General features: G+C 33.8%; 2 protein-coding genes across 4 annotated transcripts in view; one reads left to right on the forward strand and one right to left on the reverse strand.

The window, feature by feature from the left end:
• Nucleotides 1–23,219, reverse strand: part of LOC118197226 (uncharacterized) — a 161,170-nt gene that overhangs the window by 92,974 nt on the left and 44,977 nt on the right. The window lies entirely within an intron of this gene.
• bora (aurora kinase A activator-like protein bora) overlaps nucleotides 1–23,219 on the forward strand; it is an 83,343-nt gene that overhangs the window by 52,515 nt on the left and 7,609 nt on the right. For all 3 annotated transcript variants that reach the window (XM_085820746.1, XM_085820747.1, XM_085820748.1), the window contains exon 8: nucleotides 7,622–7,703. In XM_085820746.1, the coding sequence (XP_085676872.1) occupies nucleotides 7,622–7,703 (82 nt within the window). The remainder of the gene's footprint in view (nucleotides 1–7,621; nucleotides 7,704–23,219) is intronic.

Below are 23,219 nucleotides of genomic sequence, written 5' to 3' on the forward strand. Positions count from 1 at the left end.
TGGGGTAGTGTCTCTCAGCCCAGTCGCTGGATGGTGTCCCTGGCCTTACATTGTCATGGAGGAGGAGTACATCCTTACGATTGACCAATACTGGCTCTTTTTGCATCAATGTCTGATGCACACGTTCCAACTACTTCGAGTACAGTCCTGCCGTGATGGTTTGGCCCACTAGCAGGAGCTCATAGTTGGCAACTAATCCACCAGATACAGAGCATGATCTTGCGTGGGTGGAGAGAAAGTTTCGCAGTGTGAGGCGCAGGGTTCCATGGTGACAACCAATGTTTGGAACACTGGGTGTGTAATACTACACCCACTTTTAACACTGGTGAGTTCTCGATCAAATATGGATGCATTGTGGTAAGCAGTGATAAACAGGCACCCATACTTTGTTGCTTGTTTGCATTGGACAGTGTGTGGAATACCCACTTGCTCAGCTTGTATGCCTTTCCTATGTAGTGCAAATGGCGTCTGATCATTTCATAAGGTACCTGGAAGTGTACAGCAAGCTCACTACATGTTTGGCTTCTGTCACTTATTGTAACATTTTTATAGCCTCACAATTTCACAACAAAAGTAGTGAGCAAAATGATTTCTCTTACCTTGTATCCAGCGCAGTATCAGTGTAGTCATAGTCAATTTGCACGTGTTAATCCAAAAAAGAGGTTGTAAACAGAAATTGAAAGATCACAAACACAATTTATTAATACGGGAAAATAAGATTCGTTAGTATTCCAAATACATATCGGAAGAGAGTTATATAATAGAGAGTGTCCTATCACTGTCCTTTTCTGAAGGAATGAGAAAAGAAAAAGCGAATGCAGGGTGTCCAGATTACACTGTTGATCATGCTATTGGTGATAGTCCATCACTATTTGCGTACTAACATCTCTCTCTATGGCTGCTGACCTCTGCATGGTGCATCACTAAGAGACATATCGCCTGACCTGACTTCTGGAACCATTGCCTAGTGGTTCGTTCGTTAACAGCATCATCCCCCAAAACCTGCCAAGTTCGGCAACTTGATTTACTGCTGATAAGACCACTTTAAAATCATACAGCAAACAGCTCTGAACAAACACCTCTGATGCGTCCATTTCATTCAGTCACTGTGTGAGTTATGATTGAAGTACTGATGCAACGTGCTTTTATACTCTTGGTCAATGTCCGGACTCCCATCCTAACCACTTCATTGCCAGGTTTGGTGACTATTTTTATGTTGGGATTCACTCTTCCAATGTCATATCAGAAATGGCAAGAACTTAAAAACTTTCACCGGTACACCCTTTTCTAATCCTCAATAGTCCAGTCAGCATGGCTCAGGTAAGGTGAAGGTGATTATTATGCTTCGTTGAGAATCGTTGTCATCTGCTACTGAAGATCATGTATGCTAGTTTTTAATCAATGCAGAACAGTATGGTATCTGAATTGAATACCCGCAGTTATATGATACTTACAATTTCTTGGGTACTGACATTTTTTACAGCTTTTATGAGACTTATATTTGATGCTTACCTGTTGAATAATATTCAGCACATTCTTTCAGTTATACCTGTTGGTTGCTGTTGTCCTAGTTTTGTGCCACATTTGCAGATCATTCTGTAAATCATCACTAAACTTTTATTGTAATTGTCACTGTATCACTGTAGGTATATCTGAGTTTCATTGTTAGAGTAACTGAGACATTGACATACAGGCAGTTGTAATTATGCCCTTTTGGATAAGCATTAAATTATCCACCCCCTCTGTCTTCTATTTGCAGTCAGATCCGATTTTAACAGTTTTACTCTAGTGTCAGTGATCACGTGATAATTTTGACAGCAAGAGCTGTGAACTGCTCTTTGGAGGAGTAATCGTAATTCAGCAGTTTTAATTTCATCCATATACACATGTTTCATTCTTTCCTTTTGCAGAAATTGCTGTAATCATATATATGAGTACAATATATGTAGGTTTGGCTATATTTTTTAATATCCCCAAGTTTTTTTAAAGGCTAATTATAATCTAAAAATTTCTTTTGAATTTCTAAATTGCTTCATTCTAATTAAGTACACTGATTATCTACATTTTTTAATGTTTATTCAAGTGATAGTCTCCTCTTAAAAATTTGTTTTCAACTGCTAAGTTATTTCAATCCATTTGGAGAGGATCATTTTTTATATTATACAGTTATTTTTGTTATGTTTATTCTTCCCTCCCCCCCATTTTATTTCATGGTCACATGAGGGTTTCTAGTAACACAATGTTATTCTACATCCCTTCCTCTTGCAACTTGAATGAATAAATAAAATATGATTTCAAGCTAAAATTTATATATCCAGCAAAACTAGTTTTTTCGTACTTTCTCATAGATCATGAAAGTTCATGTAGATTTTGTCAAATTTGAACTGATCATCGTTGCACTTTGAAAGGGTGTAACACCAGGGGGCCTGGAAGGACCCTACCCCTTGTCGAACGTGTATGTTGTTTCGAATGCTGTCATGAGTAACTAACATAAGATATATATTTTTTTAATAAATTATGATCATGTTTTTGAGTAATGGGATAACAAGATATTCTAGCAGAAATAAACTGTGCGCCGAGTTCCAATAAAGACCTGAAAATGCCATCTGGGAGAGCTGAGAAAGAGGAACAGAGCTGGCTTTAACCTGAGTCCTAGAGATACATATAATACACACAATACAGATTGTGTGAGTCAACTGGTACACTTAAATCATATCATAAGTCATAAAGTACAGTACAGGTAAAGTAGTTCAAATTAAACAATATGAGTACTAAGTATGGCCATAGGCCGTTTACATTTATTTGGGTCATTTACATCATAATCGTAGACCCTTATAACAGGGTTGTTGATACTTGTGAAGTTAGCATAAAAGTTCCGACTGGCAATGAAAATACAGTCAAAAGTCGTTAATCCGGACTCGTCGTGACTTCGGCGATTCCGGATTATCGATTTTTCCGGAATAGATCATCAGTTTAAATCTGGTAAAATGGCATGCAGAAATCATAAAATTAAAAATATGAAACCGTAATTTACGAAATAAAGGACAATTATGATCTAAAGTGTATCAAAATTTACAAAAAAAATAAAGCTTAATATTTATTTGTTTACTCTATTAAACATTTCTTTCAATGTAAGTTGTTTAAGTTGCTTCATTTTTTATGTGATAATACATTCTCTTTAATTCTATAAACAGACATAATTTCTTGTTCAGTTCCGCTGTTCAAGTCCTATAATTGCTGTGTCGAGAATACCGACTAATTTGTCAATCGAAATTTCTTTGTTTTCAATAACCTCTGTCAGTTTCTTCGCTATCGGAAGTGAATTATAATGACGAGTAATTTGATTTAAATCATATCAAAGACGGAGTACATCGAAATGAAATACTACATTTAGTAAGCAATTATAAGCCAAATAAAATAAAAACATCTGCCCTGAAGATAAGGATAGTGCTGACAGATCAACTTCCAATTCATTGCGCGCCGCCACAGCGTTAAAGATAAACAAAGGATATGCCTTTATCCATTTTTTGCAGCAATTCCACTTTTTGTTTAATGGACTCCGAAACATACTTTCGCTTTGTAGATCCGTTACATATTAGTAAATATAAATCGGAAATTCTATTTCACATAATCGAAAGTTCAAGCTTACTTTTATAAAATTGCTCTAACAGTCTGCAAAAAATAATAAGCCGGATCCAGTTCGAAGATTAAGGAACAACGCAATCTGCAACATTAACTGAAATAGATAATTTTAGCTTAGCTTATACCGTCTGTTATACATTAAACGCGCATTCGTAAACGTATTTTGCACACGCAAATTCGCAGCCGTAAAGGTCTTACGGCGCGTGACGCATGCGCAGAAAGTTTGTAGCTTTGAGGTCCGGATTATGGGTGTCCAAATTAACGACTTTTGACTGTATTTCAGTTCTTCAATGCCTAATTCATCATGAAGTTTTTGATTTCAAACATACCAGGGCGAGTTGCTGATCTCTCTTGGGACGCAATTTTGCGCCTGCTGTAACTTTTTCCTATATGATTTGCATGAATATGCCCAAACCGGGCAGGCATAACATAGTATGGGACGCAATACAGTTTTATAAATAAGCAACTTGTTATCTTTTGAAAGTACACTGTTTCGAGAAATTAAGGGATGAAGTGTAACTTTACTAACTCGAAACTTTTTAAGGATAGATGTTATGTGTGGGTACCATGAGAGAGTTTTACTGAGGATCACCTCAAGATAAAGGACTTGCTTGGCCCATGGGATATCTTCTCCGTAAAGTTGCAGTTTTTTATTGAATTTGTTCTTGGTAAAAAGGACTGCTTGAGTCTTATCTACGTTAACTTTGATCTTCCATTTTGTCAGCCAAGTCTCGAGTATGTTTATGTAGTCTTGTAGTCATTGTATTGCTTGGCTAATGAATGCACTTTGTGAGAGGATCGCAGTGTCATCTGCATACGTTGCAAGTGTTGTGTTTTGTGTGGCGGGAATGTTGTTCACGTAAATATTGAATAATGTGGATCCAAGCAGACTCCCCTGGGGAACCCCAGCAAATATTGCCCTACATGTTGATAGTGTGTTTTAGACGCGAACAACAAAGTGTCTACCGATTAGGTAGGCTTTAACTATGTTTGTGATGTAGCCTGGGAAGCCCAGTTTGCGTAGTTTGTAAATGAATGCATCAAGCCATACACGAAGACCTTTGCTATATCCAGGAACAGACCTCCTGTAACTTTCTTATTCTGCAGCCCTTTGCGGATGAGTTCCACTACCTGATATAGTTGGTTGACCATCGAATGTCTGTTTCGGAAGATCCAGTAGATGTTTGAATGTATAGCTCACTCTTTATTTAGGCAATAGGGTATGGATGCAAACAACTTAAATATGAGCTGTAAATTTTTTCAATCTTTCAAGCAGAAGTTAGGAAGGAAGAGATTGCTCTTGATTTAGTTAGATATTCAACAGGTACATGTTAGAGATCATGCTTACAAACACACTTTTTTTTCCCTTTTAAAATGCCAGTGGTTCATAAGTACTGTATGCTGTTTTGAAGAAGGTAGGTCTCAGATTTTTAATACATTTTTCCTCTCCAAAATGCAAGAGAAAAATTGAGAAATGGTTTTTAGCTTACATCTTTCAAAAAAAAAAAAAAAAAACTAATAAGTGGTTAATCAGAAGTAAACAGAGTTAAGAAGGAAAACTACTAAATGCTGTGATATCATGCTTATGATCAGCATGATACTTTTGTGTTATGCTTATCAACTCGCACTGTTTGGTGACATTTTCGTTTGTTAAAATAGTTGACATACTTTAGTACTCTAAAATCTTAATCATCTAAGGAATTATCACTAATCATATAAAACTATGCATTTTTTTTTTATTTCATAACTTGTTGTGGATGCTTGATGCGTATGTGCATCAAATGAAGCATGATTCAAAATTTTTACGCAAAACTTTATAAGGTGAAGCAACACAACTAAACAAGCATTTCATTATACAATGAATAGGTATAACTCAAGCTGTAAAGCAATAGGAGATGCTTTTTAGTGAAGGCATATTGTGCTGGTTTTTCACTAATCATTTCTACATTAAATTTGGAAAGAAATGAGTTGTTTCACAAATCAGCAGAAAGTTGATTCATGCATTTCATGTCGAGTTGCAGACACTATGTAAAGGAAGCCTAAAAAGTGCATTGGAGTGCCCGAAGAGTGTATCAAGACATGTGCCAGACTGTAAAATCTTTTGAGTGATTGCGAGTATCTATGAGCAACAAGCTTTGTCAGTGTCTGGCTAGAGCAATGATACAAAGTGTTCAAAAAGAGTAAAGATGCTACATGCTATAAAGAAATTCTGCTTAAGGTTGCGGATCATATCAAATATAGCATTTGAGAAATTTACCATGTTATATAACGGCTACAATTGACAGTTTAGCATGCACTGTGTTTGCAAGGGAAGCTATACTACTAGATAAACAATCACACCCTTGCCATGTATAGAGAATGCGAGCCTTGAATTCGCAGATTGTGAATCATATATTCATTTTGTACACTGGCTTCTTCAGAAAACTTCATTGCAGCCAAATTTTGCTGTACATGTCTAATCCACTGGGCCCATTATTTAAAGTTTAATTTGAGCAATGCATTGCATAAAATGAGATATAAATATATTTCTAAAATTTAACATATAAAAAAAGTTGAAAATTTTTAGATAAAAATTTAGCAAATCAATAAAAATTGTCTTAAACTTCATGTCAAGTCCAATTACCTTGAGATTATTTTACCCCCAGTTAGTTTGTAGACTTGCCTGAAGGAGGCAGTACATTTTCAGAGTAGTCAAACTTAGCTTGAATAGTTTATCTATGTCACTGAATATGTACTGCCCTTTTTTAGACAGATTTACAAACTAATTTTGGGTAAAATGATCTCAAGGTAATGACTTGACGTGAAGTGGAAGACTGTTGATTTGTTAAAGAAAAAAACTTCTGTAATTAATTTTTATCATGGATATAACATGCTAATAGTTCATATTTAAAATAATTAAACTTCTTTATTTAAGGTTACAAAATAAAGAAGTCGAATAACATGAAACTTGAAAGGGGCGGGCATTTTTGCCTACAATCACACTTTTTAAGATTTATTGCTAAGAAATTTCAATTGACTTTTTCATATTTTGAATTGTAGAAATATAATTATAGTCATCTTTATGGAATGCATTGCTCAAATTAAACTTTAAACATTATTTAGCTTGAATTTTTCTTTTCTTCTGGGACAGCGTATGTAAGCAAAATTTGAAAATAGCCCACTGACAAATGCATATGAAGGAATTTTTAATTTTCCTAATTCTCATATGTGGATAATAACCAGTAATTTGAATTCCACGTGTCCGCATTAATAACAGTTACATTTCTGTATAAATGTCTGGTATTATCTATGACCATTTGATGGTGTCCTTATTTTTAGCCAAAGTGACAAGGCATGGAAAAATACCTTGAATTTTTGCATAAATACTTACTAGAATAATTGAATCCTGTTCCAGCAAATATAAAATATATATGTGATTCAAACATGATGCAGTGGCAGTTTACTTAAGTTTGAATATCTGGAATGCTTTGAATGTAACATTCCAGGACAGAGAAATGGTCAAAGTACAGTAATCCATTCACTTTGTCAGGAAAGACTGCCTGATTTTTTCTGTACTACAGTTTGAAAAGCCTTATATGTGACAGACCCATCCATGCTAATGAGGATCCTCTGTTAAAACAAATTTTCTCCTGTTTTCGCTAATCACTTACATTAAAGGTGTGAAGCCTATATTCTTGCTGGCAGCCACTCTTTTGAGCAGCTTATGTAATTTTATTTAACTTTTTTATTCCTCCTCTGTCATTCTTATATCTGCTAACCCCAACTGCCAATTGCTTCGCTTTTTGAGTTACACCCATGCATTAAAATAAATAATAGATTATTGTGTATGTAAGAAAAAGATGTCAATGATAAGCAACTAAGCTACAATATATAATATTTTCCCTTCCTGTATGTATGCAAATTTCTAAAATTTTTGTTTAAAGTTTTTCAAAGTTGTCGTATATATAAAATAAATCAATGAACAAATTTTCCATTTTAGAGATGAAAAGAAACATTTAAGTTTAACCAGAAGGAGTACTTCTAGTATCCACATGCGTAGTATGCATTCAACTCCAGCATCTGTAAGTAAATAGGATCAGTTGGCAAATATTTTGTTTATTATTGCATTCTTTGGTATTTTCTGATTATTCACATACCCAGTTTCAATATTTGGTAGAACTGCAACATGTTTTGCATATTTTTTTAGTATACATTTCACAGTAGCCAACCTATGCATGCATGTCCCTCATAATGTTTGAGTGCATGTGGATACACACTTTATTTTTAGCTATCATTTTGCTGATCAGTATCCACTGCCTTTAAAAATATAAATACTGGCCATATAACCTTTTTTTATTATTATTATTTTTAAGGAAGTAAAATAATATATTAGAGATATAAAAATAACCAAAGAAATGCTTTTCACCAATTTCCAAAGTTCCTGATGAGTTGATGACTTTTCGTGAGGATGCAGATAATCAGAAATTACCCTTTCTTTAAATGTAGTTGGAATATTTTTTATGATATTTATGTTATTTCTTGAATTTTAATTATACAGTAGAAGACCTAAAATATACTCAGCTCATGGTTGCCATGCTACCTGGAAAACTGGGAAAAATCAGGGAATTCGAAAATTTGAACAAAAAAGTGAGGGAATTTGAATATTTTAGTCAAAATCTGGAAAGTCAAAGAATTTTGTACAGCGATCCCCCCCCCCAAAAAAAAAGGTTTTTTTGCGCAAATGTTGGAAGCAGTCACTTTCTTGGTGAATTATGTATCGCATGAGCATCATTCAGACAGCTGGCATAGAGTCAATTTTTTTAGCTCCAATTAGATTGTCTTTTAGAAAGGCAAAGCAAGTTTCTAGCAACTTTGGTTACCAGTAACATCGTGAATCAAGAAAATTGCATGTGCAGTGCATGTTGAGAGAAAGAAAATACCTTCTCATTCTTCTATAAAACAAAATCGGTTTAATCCCTGTAAACAGGATACATGGGATTTGGCAACATTATGATAAGCAGTAAGCAGGTCATTCTGGTGTTGGTGACAGTTTACAAAATCGTGCCAAGACCGAACCATATACTAGGATTTTACCACAAAATCTTTTTTTTTTTTTTTTTTTTTTTTTTTAATAAATGCCTTATTTGACATTTTGCAGTAAAATAAAAAAAAAATAAAAAAAATAGTAATCAGTCATCTAGGTTCACCATTTAGTGTAACTGTATTATATTCGCCGAAATATCATTGATTATTGTAATTCAGTTTTTAATCTTTAAGTAATTAACTTTATTTTAATGTTTGCATCATTTAATGTGCTTCTTCCTCCTAAATTTATTTATTGTTAATAATATTTATAATAATACATATGAAAATAATCTACAAATTCCAGGCAATTTTCTTTGGCATACTCCTGAAACTAATTCTAGCAGTATGATAACATACCATCACGAAATGCACATATTTTTGCCTATGTATGCCGCTAAATAAATATAAAAAATCATTAAATAGATTTCTTTCTTTCATTCATTTAGCTGCAAAATGTGTGGAAAAAAATAAAAAGGCATTTTTTAATCCAAATTAGACAGACTGTAATCTCAGTCTTCATCGGAGATAACAACTCCTATTAGAGTTATAATAGTATATATGTGTTGTACATAACTGACAAATTTTTGTGTTTTCAAGTGGTACCCTAATTAGTTAATTTACCTCTTAGCACAGCCAAAGCGCAGTATGCGCATAGACTGGTATTTTCTTAAAATACATCTGGAATCCTGGAAAAGTCGAGGAATTTCATTTTCCTGTTTGAGTAGCCACTTAAACTGAAATATGGGTTGGCTTTAGTTATTTTTGTTGACATTGGAAAATGATTAGTAATAGTAAACTAGCACCAGAACGCTTGACCATATATTACTAGGGCAAAACGAAACAGAATTGAATACTCTGAAAACCAGAGAACATCTAAAAATCTTCTAACGATCACACAGCCTGAGTGAGACGTGACAGGATGATCCTTAGTGGACCTGAATTGACCACTTGAGAAATGGCCCATTAGCCACACAGATAAGAAAACCACTCATGCATTGCCGCTCCTTCCCTACATGGAGGAAAAGGCCCATGGAGAGAAATTACTGGCAAAAATATAATTATATTTATTTTTCTACAACAGAAAAAGTAAAGAATAAATTGAATGCTTATATTTGCCTTTTCTTCCTCTCTGTCTAAAAGAGCCTAAATCTCATGATTTTCCATTTATAATTGAAATCCATAAAATTCTAAATCTGAATAACTTCAAGTTCCAAACAGGGATTTTTGTCTTCTATTGTACTTTTTAAAGTTTATATTATTCATTGATGATCTATGCTATGTTCAAAAGCAGTTTATTTTAAATCAAGTTTAATTGTGTTTTACTATAACAAAGTAAGCAGACAACCTTTAGTTTGTTTAAATTGGTTTTATAACTTTGAAAATTTAGTTTCTTAATACTTTAGATAAGATGTAAAAATTACTTTGCTTGTTTATAAACTGATAATTAAATATAAAAATTAAATGTATTACTGATATACATTGTTGTTGTTGTTTTTCCCCCCTGAAAATAATCTACAAAATTGCTTACCTTGTAAATATGTAATAAAACTGATTCTTATAACTCCATTTATTGCTAAACTAGAGACATCTTGGCTTTTTTATCATAATTAAGTAAATACTTACTTATGATAAAATACTTGATTTATGTAATAAATGTTTTAGGGTATATTTTCCTTTATTAGAGATATGAATGAGATCATAGCTGCAATAATAAATGTGGTTTTATAGGTTGTTACTATGCTATTAGTGGCAGGAATAAAATCATAACTTTCAAAGAATCAATGAGTATTCTCTCCACTGTAAAAAAATGCTAGTTAGTATGCTATTATTCGTAGATAATCTGTTATTGCAGCTTTTTTTTTTTTTATTATTACTATTATTATTATTATTATTATTATTATTATTATTATTATAATGGAATATTTCTATATGCTGTACAAAGCTAATTTTAAGCAGTTAAAAGAATATTTTCCTTGATGAATACAAGCAGTTTGTATCTGTATATATTCTATAAATATGAAATTCTGTAAAGCATGCAGAAATGCTTTACTTAAAGAACCATCTAAAGGATTAAATAGAAAGAACAGAGCCTTGAATAAACTGATCACTGATATCTGTATTCAGTTTTATAATTTTGATTAAACTATAAAACTGAATAAATACAGATTTCATGGTGCATATCATCAAACAAAGAATACAGCTGTGTGATAGTAAAGATTTTTAAAAAAGCTATCAGATGAAAGGAAAGCACAGGTTAATTTTTTTGGAGGGGAGTGGAAATTGGCCAGTGTTGTTTCTTCAATTGACTTTAAAACTGAGAAATTAAAACTAGAAATCTGGTTTTGTGCTAATTTTTTATTACTATCTTTCCTATTAATGTTTTCCTTAAATGTTCTAAATGCTTTTTTACCTCTTTCCCTCCAGTGAAAAACATTTTTTTGTATGCATGTGTGTTTGTTCAGTTCTAATCAAATATTACATTTCATTTGTGTTACATATGTATATATTAAAAGTTCTTCTATCTAAAGATTGTTGACTTCCTAAAAAATATAATTCTTAGACCTTTCAGAATTTAGTAGCTGTCCTAATATTCTGATTGTTCAACAAATATATGTTATTAAACAGGGTAGATAACTGTTTCCTCCATTGCCATTTTGTAAACAATAACTTCTGTTCCAGAGTTTATTTTTAACACTTTTTAAAACAATAAAGCTGTGTCAATCATCGCATGATAATTGTTACACCATTAATGGTGGGAAGAATCCAATGTTTAAAAGTTTATGCATTGCATTGAAAAATGAATGAATTTTATTTCTGATTTTGTGTATTACTTAGATGGAATGTATTGTATTTCATTAATTTTTCAGTTACACTTTTAACAAATTATATTTGTGCTGACATTTTATTATAAATCTTTTTCAGTGTCAATGTGCTAATACAGTTTAAAGTCTGTAATCCGAACTCGTCGGGACTTCGGAGATTCCAGATTAGGGCTTTTTCTGGATTATAGATCATCAATTAAAGTCTGATAAAAAGGCATGCAGAAATTATACAATTAAAAATATGAAACCATAATTTATAAAATAAAGGTTAATTATATGTTTAAGTTTCTTTGTTTTTTGTGCTAATACTTTCACTTGAATTCTATAAACAGACATAATTTCTTGTTCAGTTACAAAGTTCCACTGTTCAAGTCCCGTAATTGCTGTGTTGAGAATACCGACTAACTTGTGAATCGAAATTTTTTCGTTTTCAATAACCTCTCTGTCACTTTCTTCACTATCAGAAGTGCGCATTGGTAAACGCTTTATGCGCAGGCGTAGCATACGCGTGCATTAAAAGCACATGCATAAATGCTTTACGCGCATGTGTGAGTTTGTGGCTTTGAGGCCCGGATTATAGATCATTCCAGATAATGAACGTCCAGATTACGGACTTTGCACTGTATTTCAAATCACTAACCAGAGTTGCCATAGTACTGGGAAAACTAGAAAAGTCAGGGAATTCGAAAATTGACCAAAAAATTCAGGGAATTTAAATATTTTAGTCAAAATTTGGAAAAGTCGGAATTTCATACGGTGACGCCCCCCAAAAAAGCTAGTTATGCGCCAGCGTTGGAAGCAATCACCTTCTTGGCGAATTGTTTATCGCGTGAGCGTCATTCGGGCAGCTGGCATAGAGCCAATTTTCGCAGTTCCAATTAGATTCTCTTTTAGAAAGGCAGAGAAAGTTTTCAGCAACTTTGGATTCCAGTGACCTCGAGAATCCAGAAAATCGCATGTGCAGTGCATATTGAACTAAACAAAATACTCAGAGTTGCCAACTCTCCCGATTTAGGCGGGAGACTCCCAATTTTCGACCGCTCTCCCGCCAACCCGATTTACAATATATTTCTCCCGACTTTTTCTTACTCTTAATATTTCTCACGATTTTTATGGAACTTGGCTTAATACTTCATTATATGAACCCAAAAAAAAAAGTGATTTTGGACGTCTGAAAGCAACTGAATTTTCTCTAGATTATATCTAAAATGAAACCTTGCGAATCAGATGAGAATTTCTGCTTTGCGATTGACAGCATACGTATCCAGAAACTTCGTTTTCCAGTTGTCCAATGGGCATCGAGCTCCACTGCGTGTCATCTGGCATATATTAGCCAATGAGCACAAAGCAAGCTCAAGGCCATTGGCCGTTCTTTGGATGTTCTTTCGCTATTTCGTTCATCTTGTCCTGAGTTGTGTGAGTACACGTGCCTTTAGGAAATAGTTTTAGAAATTATCGTCTTTTGATATGTCTGCGAGAAAGGTGAAATACTCGTGCACATTTCAAAAATCGTACACAGTTGACTTTCCTTCCATTATTTCTTCAAGGAAATGTAATAAATTTGCGAGGTGTACCATCTGTCATTGTGATTTTTCGATTTCGCTTGGTGGAAGGGCAGATGTTCTCAAACATGTGCGTACACAAAAACACAAGGACAACATGAGTTGTTTTGAAAAAACGAAAAATTAAATTTTCTTCGGAAACAAAAGACCAAAAAGTGATTAATGCAGAATGTCTGTTCTCTGCCTTTTTACTGGAGCACAACCTGCCATTGAATGCATCGGATCACGCTGTAGCTTTATTTAGAAAAATGTTTCCCGATAGTGAAATCACTAAGAAATACTCAAGTGCAAGGACCAAAACAGGTGCAATTGTTAAAGAAATGGATTTGAAAAATAAATCTTCAGTTATTGATTGCATTAAAACAGCTCCGTTCTGCCTCTCTACGGATGGAAGCAATAATACCAATTCAAAACTGTATCCAATTGCTGTTTCTTTTTTTAATCCAGAGTCTTCAGAAATTGAGTGCAGTTTACTTTCTGTCCCCACTTTAGAAGGACATTCGACAGGCTTTAATATAGCACAGCTAATTATTAAAACTTTAAAATAAAATGCAGTCCCTCTGGATAATTGCTTAGCGCTTGGTGCCGATAATGCACCAGTAATGGTAGGCTTGAAGACTGGTGTTGCAGGCATCTTAAGAAAGGCAAATTCAGATTTGCAGATTATGAGGTGCACCTGTCAGCTCTTAAATTTAGCAGCTGAAAAAGGGGCAGCTTCTTTACCAATAAATGTGGATAAACGCATTGTTGATATTTATTATTATCTTGAAAGGAGTTCTAAATGAAAGGAAAAATTGAAACAGTTCCAACAGCTGCATAATACTGAAATGAGAAAAATTTTGATTTTTTGTAATTTCTGCATCATTCAGCAATTCAACTGGCAGTTCTCAAAATAATACTGCAAAATATAAGCGTAAAGCTGATACAAATTTCTCTCAAAATAAAAAAAAAAAAAAAATTGCTCAACACACGAAACATTTTCCGATTACTGTAAGTCTTGTGAAGAACGAATATTTATGTTTTTTTCTTCGGACCTTAACAAAGCTTTTTGCTTTTTTTTTTTTTTACAATTCATTTTGCCATCATTCGATGTTCTGAACACAATTCTACAAAGCAGAATTCCATTAATTCATGTTTTGCAATCAATGATTTATGATCTGTTTAAAGACATTTTATCAAAGTTTGTAAAACCAGTCTGTGTTTTGTCTTGTAATTCTATATATGATGTGATTTATGGTGAAACAGAAAATCAGAAGGAAGATGAAGATTTGGTAATAGGAGCTGCAACTACAAAAGTAGTGGAAGAACTTTCAGAAGAAGACAAAAATAAGTTTTATCTTCATGTTAGAAATTACTTCTGTCAAGTATGTGATTACACACTACATAAATTTCCAGTCAACGATGAAGTGATTTTGCATGCTAAAGTTGCTGATTTTCTGCTCTAGCAAATGCATCTTTTTTTGATATAAGGTACTTTTTGAACAGATTTCCTGTGTTACTTCGTTTAGTCATGAAAGATGATATTGATGTTGCTACTGATATACTGCAGTCGCAATTTCGCAGTTTACAATTAGAAAACTTGGATGAAGTTATAAAATCAGCTAGGATTGACACCCAGTGGAGGTTAATTGGAAAATTGAAAGATGCTGATGGAATTTTAAAATATAGTGAACTCTCTAGAATTATGTTGGCCATCTTGACAGTTCCCCATAGTAATGCAGAGTGTGAGAGGATTTTCAGTGTTGTTGCGAAAACGAGGACTAAATTTAGATCTAATATTAGTGATGAGACATTAGAAAAACTTTTATTAGCGAAAGCAGGACTACGTGGCAATTGCTATGAACAAAATTATGAAGTTTCTTTCTTAACGAGAGCAAAATCTGCCACTGTCCATAACATTTGTATGAAAACTGATTAAAGTGCCCCCCCCCTTTTTTTTTTTTTTTTTTAAACGATGAAAGTAATAAAAATGTTTTTTATGTCTAAGGTATTTTTGTTTTGCTTGCATTTAAGACTTAGTAACTATTTAAAGTTAATTCATTATTAAAAACTATATTTTTATCATTTAAAAAGTCTTTTTAACATTGTGAAAAATCTCCTGATTTCTTAAAAAAATCTCCTGATTTTTGAGTGTCATAGGTTGGCAAGTATGAATACTTATTATCATATAAAACAAAATCGGTTTAATCCTAGTATACGGTACTATGGAAGTTAGAATCAAAGAATATGTATTGTTGTTGAAAATATGACCTATTGTAACCCGTTTTCTGCATCATCTCTCCACCTTGAAATAATTCTAACTTTTACATAAGGTTTAGTTCTTATTTTAAAGGGATATAGCAATTACTTCTACTTCGTTTTTCACTGCCACTGTTTGTATTAAGAACAGACTGTTCTGGCCTAATTAAGATGCAAAAACAAAACTTGATGTTACGTCATCTGGAAAGCTAAGTCGTGCCTATAGCTGATTGGCTGCTATAAGATGATGTCATGTCTACTTCAGGTATAAGTATCTCGCATCGCTCTGGCTTATTCCTTCTGGTTCCTGTTTCATTGCTCCTTGGTTTGCCGTTCCAGTGCTCGTTGGAAGATGCAGTGGATGCGTGCCGTCCAGCGATAAGTACCATGGTTCCAGTCCATGATGATTTTTCCTGGATTCTGCAAAGTGGCTACGATGTGAGCAACTGCAGCAACTGGGCGGCATCCTGTTTCTGTGGTTCGGCGCCGATAGATCTCAGGTGTGGTTCCTGGTGGTCAACTGCCCTGGGCGGCATCCTGTTTCCAAAGATAAGGGACGTCAAATTTCAAGCTGTGATTTCTGGTGAGCAACTGTCGTGGGTGGCAATCTGTTCTATGGTTCGGTGGCGATAAATTCCAAGCTGTGATCTCGTGAAAAACTACAGTGAGCGGCTTTTGCCAGTTCAAGTGCACTCAAGGTTTAGTTTAATTTTTCAGGTGCGTTCTTGGCCAAAAGCATGGATCTGTTTATAGTGAAGTGAAATTCATATTAACCACATAGTTTTTGTTCTGTGATATGTTTTTCGCGTATTGAATGCCAGTATTCAAAGATCAGGTAATATATTTGCTGTATCATTAATAGTCTAATATTCTTTAAAGGAAAAACCGTTGGGGTTAATGAATAGTCAACTAAATGTAATTTTTGATAATGTTACACTCTTCACACAGTTTCTGGTGTTGATTAAATTTATTTATTGTATTTTTATTTTTTATATATATTGTTAATAAATTGGTTAAGTTTAAAACTTTTGTCTTCTATGTCTGCACAATATATAATCTTAGGGAGCTTCTATACTTATTTCTGCTAAATGTTTTTATAACTTTAAATTTTGCATCAATTGCTGTCGCCAAAGCTGGAAGCCGGTGTCAAAGTTCGAAGGTCACATTATCAAGAGTTCATAAAATGAATATAGTTTAAAATTTCTTTAAACTTTAAAGCAAAAAAATATTTTTCTGTGCAAGTACATTAATTAATGGATTAGTTATTTGAGAAAAAGAAAACTACGAAAATCTGTGTTTAAATTATTACGAAAAATCAAAGAAGAAACGTTTTGTCAAAGAATGTTTCTTCTTAACATGTATTTCTCAATTTCCAGTACACATCGAAGCGGGCGAGCGGTAATGACGCTGAACACTGGTAGTTCGGTCCGAGGTTCGAATCCCGTGAACGGGCTGGCTGCATGGGCGTTTTCGTGGTTTTCCCCATGTGTAACGTGTATACGAGCCAGTTTCCCTTAGAAAGTCCTCCACGAAAGGCATCCCTTCCCTTAGGCAGATAGCCCTAGTGTGCTTTGCCATAATTAAATACACCACACCAGTACACATCGCGGAGAGGGAAATTCTGGCCGCCAGCTTCCGTCGCCAATTCCCTTGGCGAATTTTCCCTCCATTTTCTAGCGATGTAATAGCATTACGTTTATGGAACCTTTCCTTCTTTACATAGACGTTCGTTGGTTAGAATAACCTCTATTTATGGTACACATGGGATTTGGCGACATGATGATGAGCAGTAAACAGGTCATTTTGGTGTTGGCGACAATTTTCAAAATCATGCCAAGGCCTTATTGTATACTAGGATTTTATCGCAAAACCTTTTATACCCCCTCTTCTCTCCCCCCTTATATATATATATATATAAATGCCTTATTTGTCATTTTGCAGTAAAATAAAATATAGTAATTAGTCAGTCATCTAGGTTAACCATTAAATATAACTATATTCGCTAAAATATCGTTGATTATTCTAATTCAGTTTTTAAGTAATTATCTTTATTTTTGTTATTTGTATCGTTTAATATTGCTTTTTCCCTCATAATTTATTTATTATTAGTAAATAATACTTTCAAATTTCAGGAAATTTTCTCTGGCATTATCCTGAACTTAATTCTAGCAGTATGATGATGTACCATCATGAAATTTAATGCACATATTTTTCGCTTATGTATGCTGCTGAATAAATATAAAATACCTGAATGTATTTAAAAATATCATTAAATATATATTTCTTTTGTTTAGCTGGAAAATGTCTGCGAAAAAAAAAAAAAAGACATTTTTTAATCCACATTGGGCAGATTCTTATCTCAATCTTCAGTGGAGAAAATAATTCCTACTATAGTTAAAATAGTAATGCTTTGGGGGTTTTATATATATATATATATATAAGGGTTGCCAAATGAAAAGTGGACATGTGTGATAACGTCATTGATAGCAGTGCCACTGCACGGGTATATAAAGGGCGGTATGATGTATATGCATCTCAGACGACGTTTAACTGTGTAGGAGATTAAATTGTGTGAAAGGAGAGTCATGCTATCCATGGATGCATCCAGATCAGAATAGCGCGCGGTAGTGCGGTTTCTGGTTGCGGAAGGTGAGCGTAATGAGGACATCTATCGAAGAATGGTGACAGTGTATGGCGACCGGGTGTTTATGTCGTACTGCTGTAAACAAATGGTCCAAAAGTTTCTGTGAAGGGCGGCAAACGACATCGGATCTGCCGAGACCGGTCCAAGCAAACAAAGTGATCACCAGTAATTCCATTGCCTTCATGAACGAAATGATCCAAGCTGATCGAAGGGTTGCAACCTGTGAAATCAGTCACAAACTCAACCTGAGTAAAGGAACGGTTAACATTATCCACAAACATCTGGGGTACAGCAAAGTGTGCTCGGCATGGGTACCAAAACACCTGACCCTTGATCATCAGAAACGACAAATGGGCTTCTGTCTTCAGCACATGATCAGTTATGAGGAGAATCCCGCATTTCTGGATTGTATCGTTGCGGGTGACGAGACTTGGTGCCACCACTACACATCCAAATCCAAGAAAACGAGTATGCAATGGAAACACAGTTCATCTCCTCCACAACTGAAATCGAAAGCAACAATAACTGCATGGAAAGTGATGCTTTCATTTTTCTTCGATTGTCGTGGACCATTTTTAATTGAGTTTCTGCCCCAAGGAGCGCTATCAATTCCCCACAATGTTTCAGTACTCTGACGAAACTGCGACAAGCAATAAAAAACAAATGGCCTGGCCTTCTCATACAAGGAGTGATCCTTCTGCATGATAATGCCACACATCTCCCAGGAAACCCAGAGGACCTTAAACACATTCTGTTGGGAGATTTTGGAGCACCCCTCCATACAGTCCGGACATGTCACCCTGTGACTTTCACATCTTTGAGCCACTTAAGGGAGCCTTACAGGGAAAATGTTTCCATTCAGACGATGGAGTGAAGGAAGCCGTGGAAGACTTCCTCAGGAATCAGTCCCAATCTTTCTACAGCAAAGGCATCGAGCTGCTGCCACCACGTCTGGGACCTGTGTTTCAACGCCCATGGCGATTTCTTTTGATTTACAATAAAGGTATTATTTTGCTTCAACTTGTCCACTTTCCATTTGGGCAACCCTTATATATATGTGTAATTGGCGAATTTTTGTGTTCTCAAGTAATACAGTACAAAGTCCGTAATTCGGATGTCCATTATCCGGAATGATCTATAATTCGGACCTCAAAGCCACAAACTTACGCATGCTTGTTTAATGCGCGTAAAGCATTTACCCATACGTGCTTCCAATAGGGAAATGGCAGAGAGGCTATTGAAAACAAAAAAAAAAATTCGTTTGACAAGTTAGTCAGTATTCTTGAAACAGCAATTACAGGACTTGAATATTAGAATTTTGTAACTGAACAAGAAATTATGTCTGTTTATAGAATTAAAGAGAAAGTATTAGCAGAAAAAGCGAAGCAACTTAAACGACTTACATTGAAAGAAATGTTTAATAAAGTAAACAAATAAGTATTAAGCTTTTTTTTTGGGGGGGGGTAAATTTTGATACCCTTTAGATCATAATTGCTCTTTATTTCATAAATTACGGTTTCATATTTTAAATTGTGTAATTTCTGCATGCCATCTTACCAGATTTAAATTGATGATCTATAATCCGGAATCGCTGAAGTCCCGATGAGTCCGGATTACGGACTTTGTACTGTACCATAATTAATTTACCTCATGACACAGCCAATGGGCATTACACAGATAGACTGGAATTTTCTTAAAACAACCTGGAAAAGTCAGGGAATTTCATTCTCCTGTTTGAGTGGCAACCCTGACAAACAATCACTCCTGGTATTATGTACCGTTTTCATGTTATTAAAAGAATAATTTATTTGGGTTTAACTAATTTTGTGCTGCAGTTGATTACTGAAGAGAATGGTGTTTAACATGCAAAAATGATACAAGTTTTCTTACTTTAGCAAAAACCTAATTTGAAAGCTATTGGGGAGAACTACCTACCCCTGTTATAATTCTAATAGTAATGTTTTGGGGATTCAAAAGTAAGGGTGTTTTTAAATCAAATTCATATGTAATTGGTAAATTTTTGTGTTTTCAAGCTGCACCATAATTTAGTTAATCTCAACACAGCCAATGTTCATTGCATGGGTAGACTGGAATGTTCTTAAAACACATGTGGAAAAGTCAGGAAATTTCATTCTTCTGTTTGAGTGATAACTATATTATGTTAACTCATATTTTGACTCTGCAGAATTAAAATATGCTGATAATCTATAAATTTTTCTTTTATTGATTCATTTAAGAACTTATTCTTTGCGGCAAACTAACAAGTAATCAAGAACTTTTTATTGAGACTCGTACTTTCATTTATAATTTCTTCTTCAATTGTATTATACTTACATATTTTAGTTCCCTTCTTTTCTACCATTAGTGATATATTTTCCCCAATGTTTTGCCCATTGCAAAAAACATGGAAAAAAAAATGTGAATTCTTGACACAAAACATTATTTAAAGTGAACAACATATTTTTCCCCCACCTTATTAACGAATTACTTTTTTGAGAGTTTTAACTTAGTACTAAACAAGAAGAAGATTTGGTGAATGGAACACAAGTACTAAGTTGTTCTTTTCCAGCAACTGTCAAATGGAGAAATGATCAGATTTTTCAGAAATCTGATGAATGGACTTTGGATCAACTTTATTGCACTGTCTGTTGCACTTTTTCAATATTTTCCTCATTTGTGCTTGTCATCAGATTTTTTATTTGATATGTCATCATTTTTTAATCTGTAAAACTACTAATACACTCATGATTTTCTCAAAGCATCATCTTTAAAATTTTGCAGAAGCATAGCTGCATTCTCAACTGCAATTTTCCTTGAACCCCCCACCCCCCCCAAAAAAAACACCTCTTGTGTGATGTCACACAAAAGGAATGTACCTTTTTAGTTTAGGAAGGATTTGAAGGCAAGATTTATAGACCCACGATTCTAAAAGTTTCGAGAAATATATGACAAAATGAAAAATGTCTCCATGGTATCAGCACGTAATGAATGTATTTTACAGAAGGTTTGCAATGAATTTCTTAATTTTTGGAGAACATCTGGAAGGAAAATGAAAGCATAATATTTAAATGTTTTACTTCTGATACTAGAATCTTAACATATTTATCTTCTCTTTATTTTCTCTACTTTTCACCAGACAGAAGCATGGAAAATATCAAAAGTGCTTCTAATTTTTTACATGGGCAGGCATTATAGAAAGGTATTTTTTTATTAATAAAGAAATTAAAAACTTACAATTTAAAAGATTCATCTAATATTTCTTAATGCATCATACACATAGCCTGCTGGCACTAGGCATTTTCCCACCTGATGCAATCTCAGTGGATCCTAGGTGTGTCACTAAATTCTAGAAATTCTGCCACATCAGCTCTAACCGGCCTTTACTATATATATTTCATATTGCTTCTGAATGTTCATATTACTAAAGAAATAAAATTAGCTGCTTTTTCTGTACATTCTGAATGCATTTAGTGTCTTTTAGAACAACAGAAATCCTTAATTAAATCCAAAAATTCTAAAAGGAAAAGGAAGCATGTTGAAGAAAGAAACTGATTACATAAAGGAAATTATTCTTCAAAGATATGTGCAGTTATTATTATGTAAATTACCCAATTGTTTATGATTTCAATTTTTACTATAATTCTCCATTTCTATTTCCTCATATGATAGTTATTGAGCCAGATTAAATTTAAATTAAATTGTATAATCTTTGACCACTAGTCCACATTATTAGTTTGAATTTGACTGTTGTTGTTTAATTACGTCACCGTGAGATGTAATTGATTTTGTTAGCATCAGAACATGCCTTTATGTTCTAAGCTCTTTTTAAATGAGAGGCTTATTTAAACCTTTTTCTAATATTATTGCAGTTAATTTCAGACATAGCGATAATATGCTTCACGCCTGTCGGGAGTTTTGGACTATTAATAGTCCAAAACTCCCGACAGAACTTTTACCAGATCAATTAAACCCTCATATGTATATTGTGGAGAGGTTGACAAGTTAGGAGATAAAGACGCAGATACTAGCGACAGCATTGATTTGCATATTGAGACAAATCTCTAATTGTTAGAAAAGATGCTTAAAGAGTAGGAAATCGATATAAACTAGCCAAAAAGTCTGGAAAGCCTTCAAATTAAGATGATGGATAAATATTTTGTTGACTGTTGTTGTTACAAAACAAAAATGTTCTGTAGCTTTTAATGTGTAATATCTTAATATCGTTTAAGTGTCTGTGTCATAAATTACATCTACTTTAAAATGTGAAATTTTATTAAATTTTGATTTAAATAGGGCTTTTTTAACAAATATTGTTAAAAAATAAAATTTAATAGTGGTCATGTAAATCCATAATGACCAAGATTATCAAACTACCTAAATTAATTATTTATATCTAACTGCTTACCCTTAAAAATTATCTCTACATATTAAAGCGAGTTATTGCCTTTCATTAATACTCACTGTGGTCTCAAGATAAATTATAAAAATGTAAAAATTCAAGTAAAACATATTCTATGCATCTACTTGAAATAATACAAAACAGCTTATCACCTCTGGTGCTTTAATGGCTTATTGAAACCTTAAAGTGTATATTAACTGGGTTACAACCCCTGGAACTGTACACGAAGCTGCGACACTAACTTCATCAAACAGAACTTGACTAACTTTCAACACTTGCCAACCTTGCCTACATCAGACCTTTCAGGTTTGTTCTAATCAGCAGGTCTCTATAGACAAGCAGCAGCAGTGACAACATTCAGTCTTTTGTTATGAATCACGCTGATTATGATCTTACTTCTCATTTTAACCTATGCAGTTTGACATAAAATCTACCTGATTATTTACTAAACCTCTAGGCTGACCAGGTATGTGACAAAATGAGACATAACAAAAATCAACATAAAGCTAACTTTTAGTAAAACATAAATGTCACTTATCTTGTTTCAAATATGACCAACAATTATAAGTGTAAAATATTTAATGCTACTTGATAAATTGCATAAAGTTTATTTTGTTCTCAGACTTAATAAATTTTTATGTTAATTAATTCATGTTTAGCAATAATGCATACTACTTAGGGATCTATTTTATTTTTAGGATGGCATTGCAAAAGGGAAATTCAGGCATAGATAATATATTCAATTGAATTTATTCAGTTCCCATTTGCTCATAGGTCCTTAATTTTTTTCATTAATGGTCCTTAAAGGTACTTAATTTCCGTGTGCAGAAATGTGTACGAACCCTGGT

This window comes from Stegodyphus dumicola, chromosome 7 (assembly GCF_044657685.1).
Source record: "Stegodyphus dumicola isolate Sdum_Otavi_A_Nest chromosome 7, ASM4465768v1".
Classification (NCBI taxonomy): Eukaryota; Metazoa; Arthropoda; class Arachnida; order Araneae; family Eresidae; genus Stegodyphus; species Stegodyphus dumicola.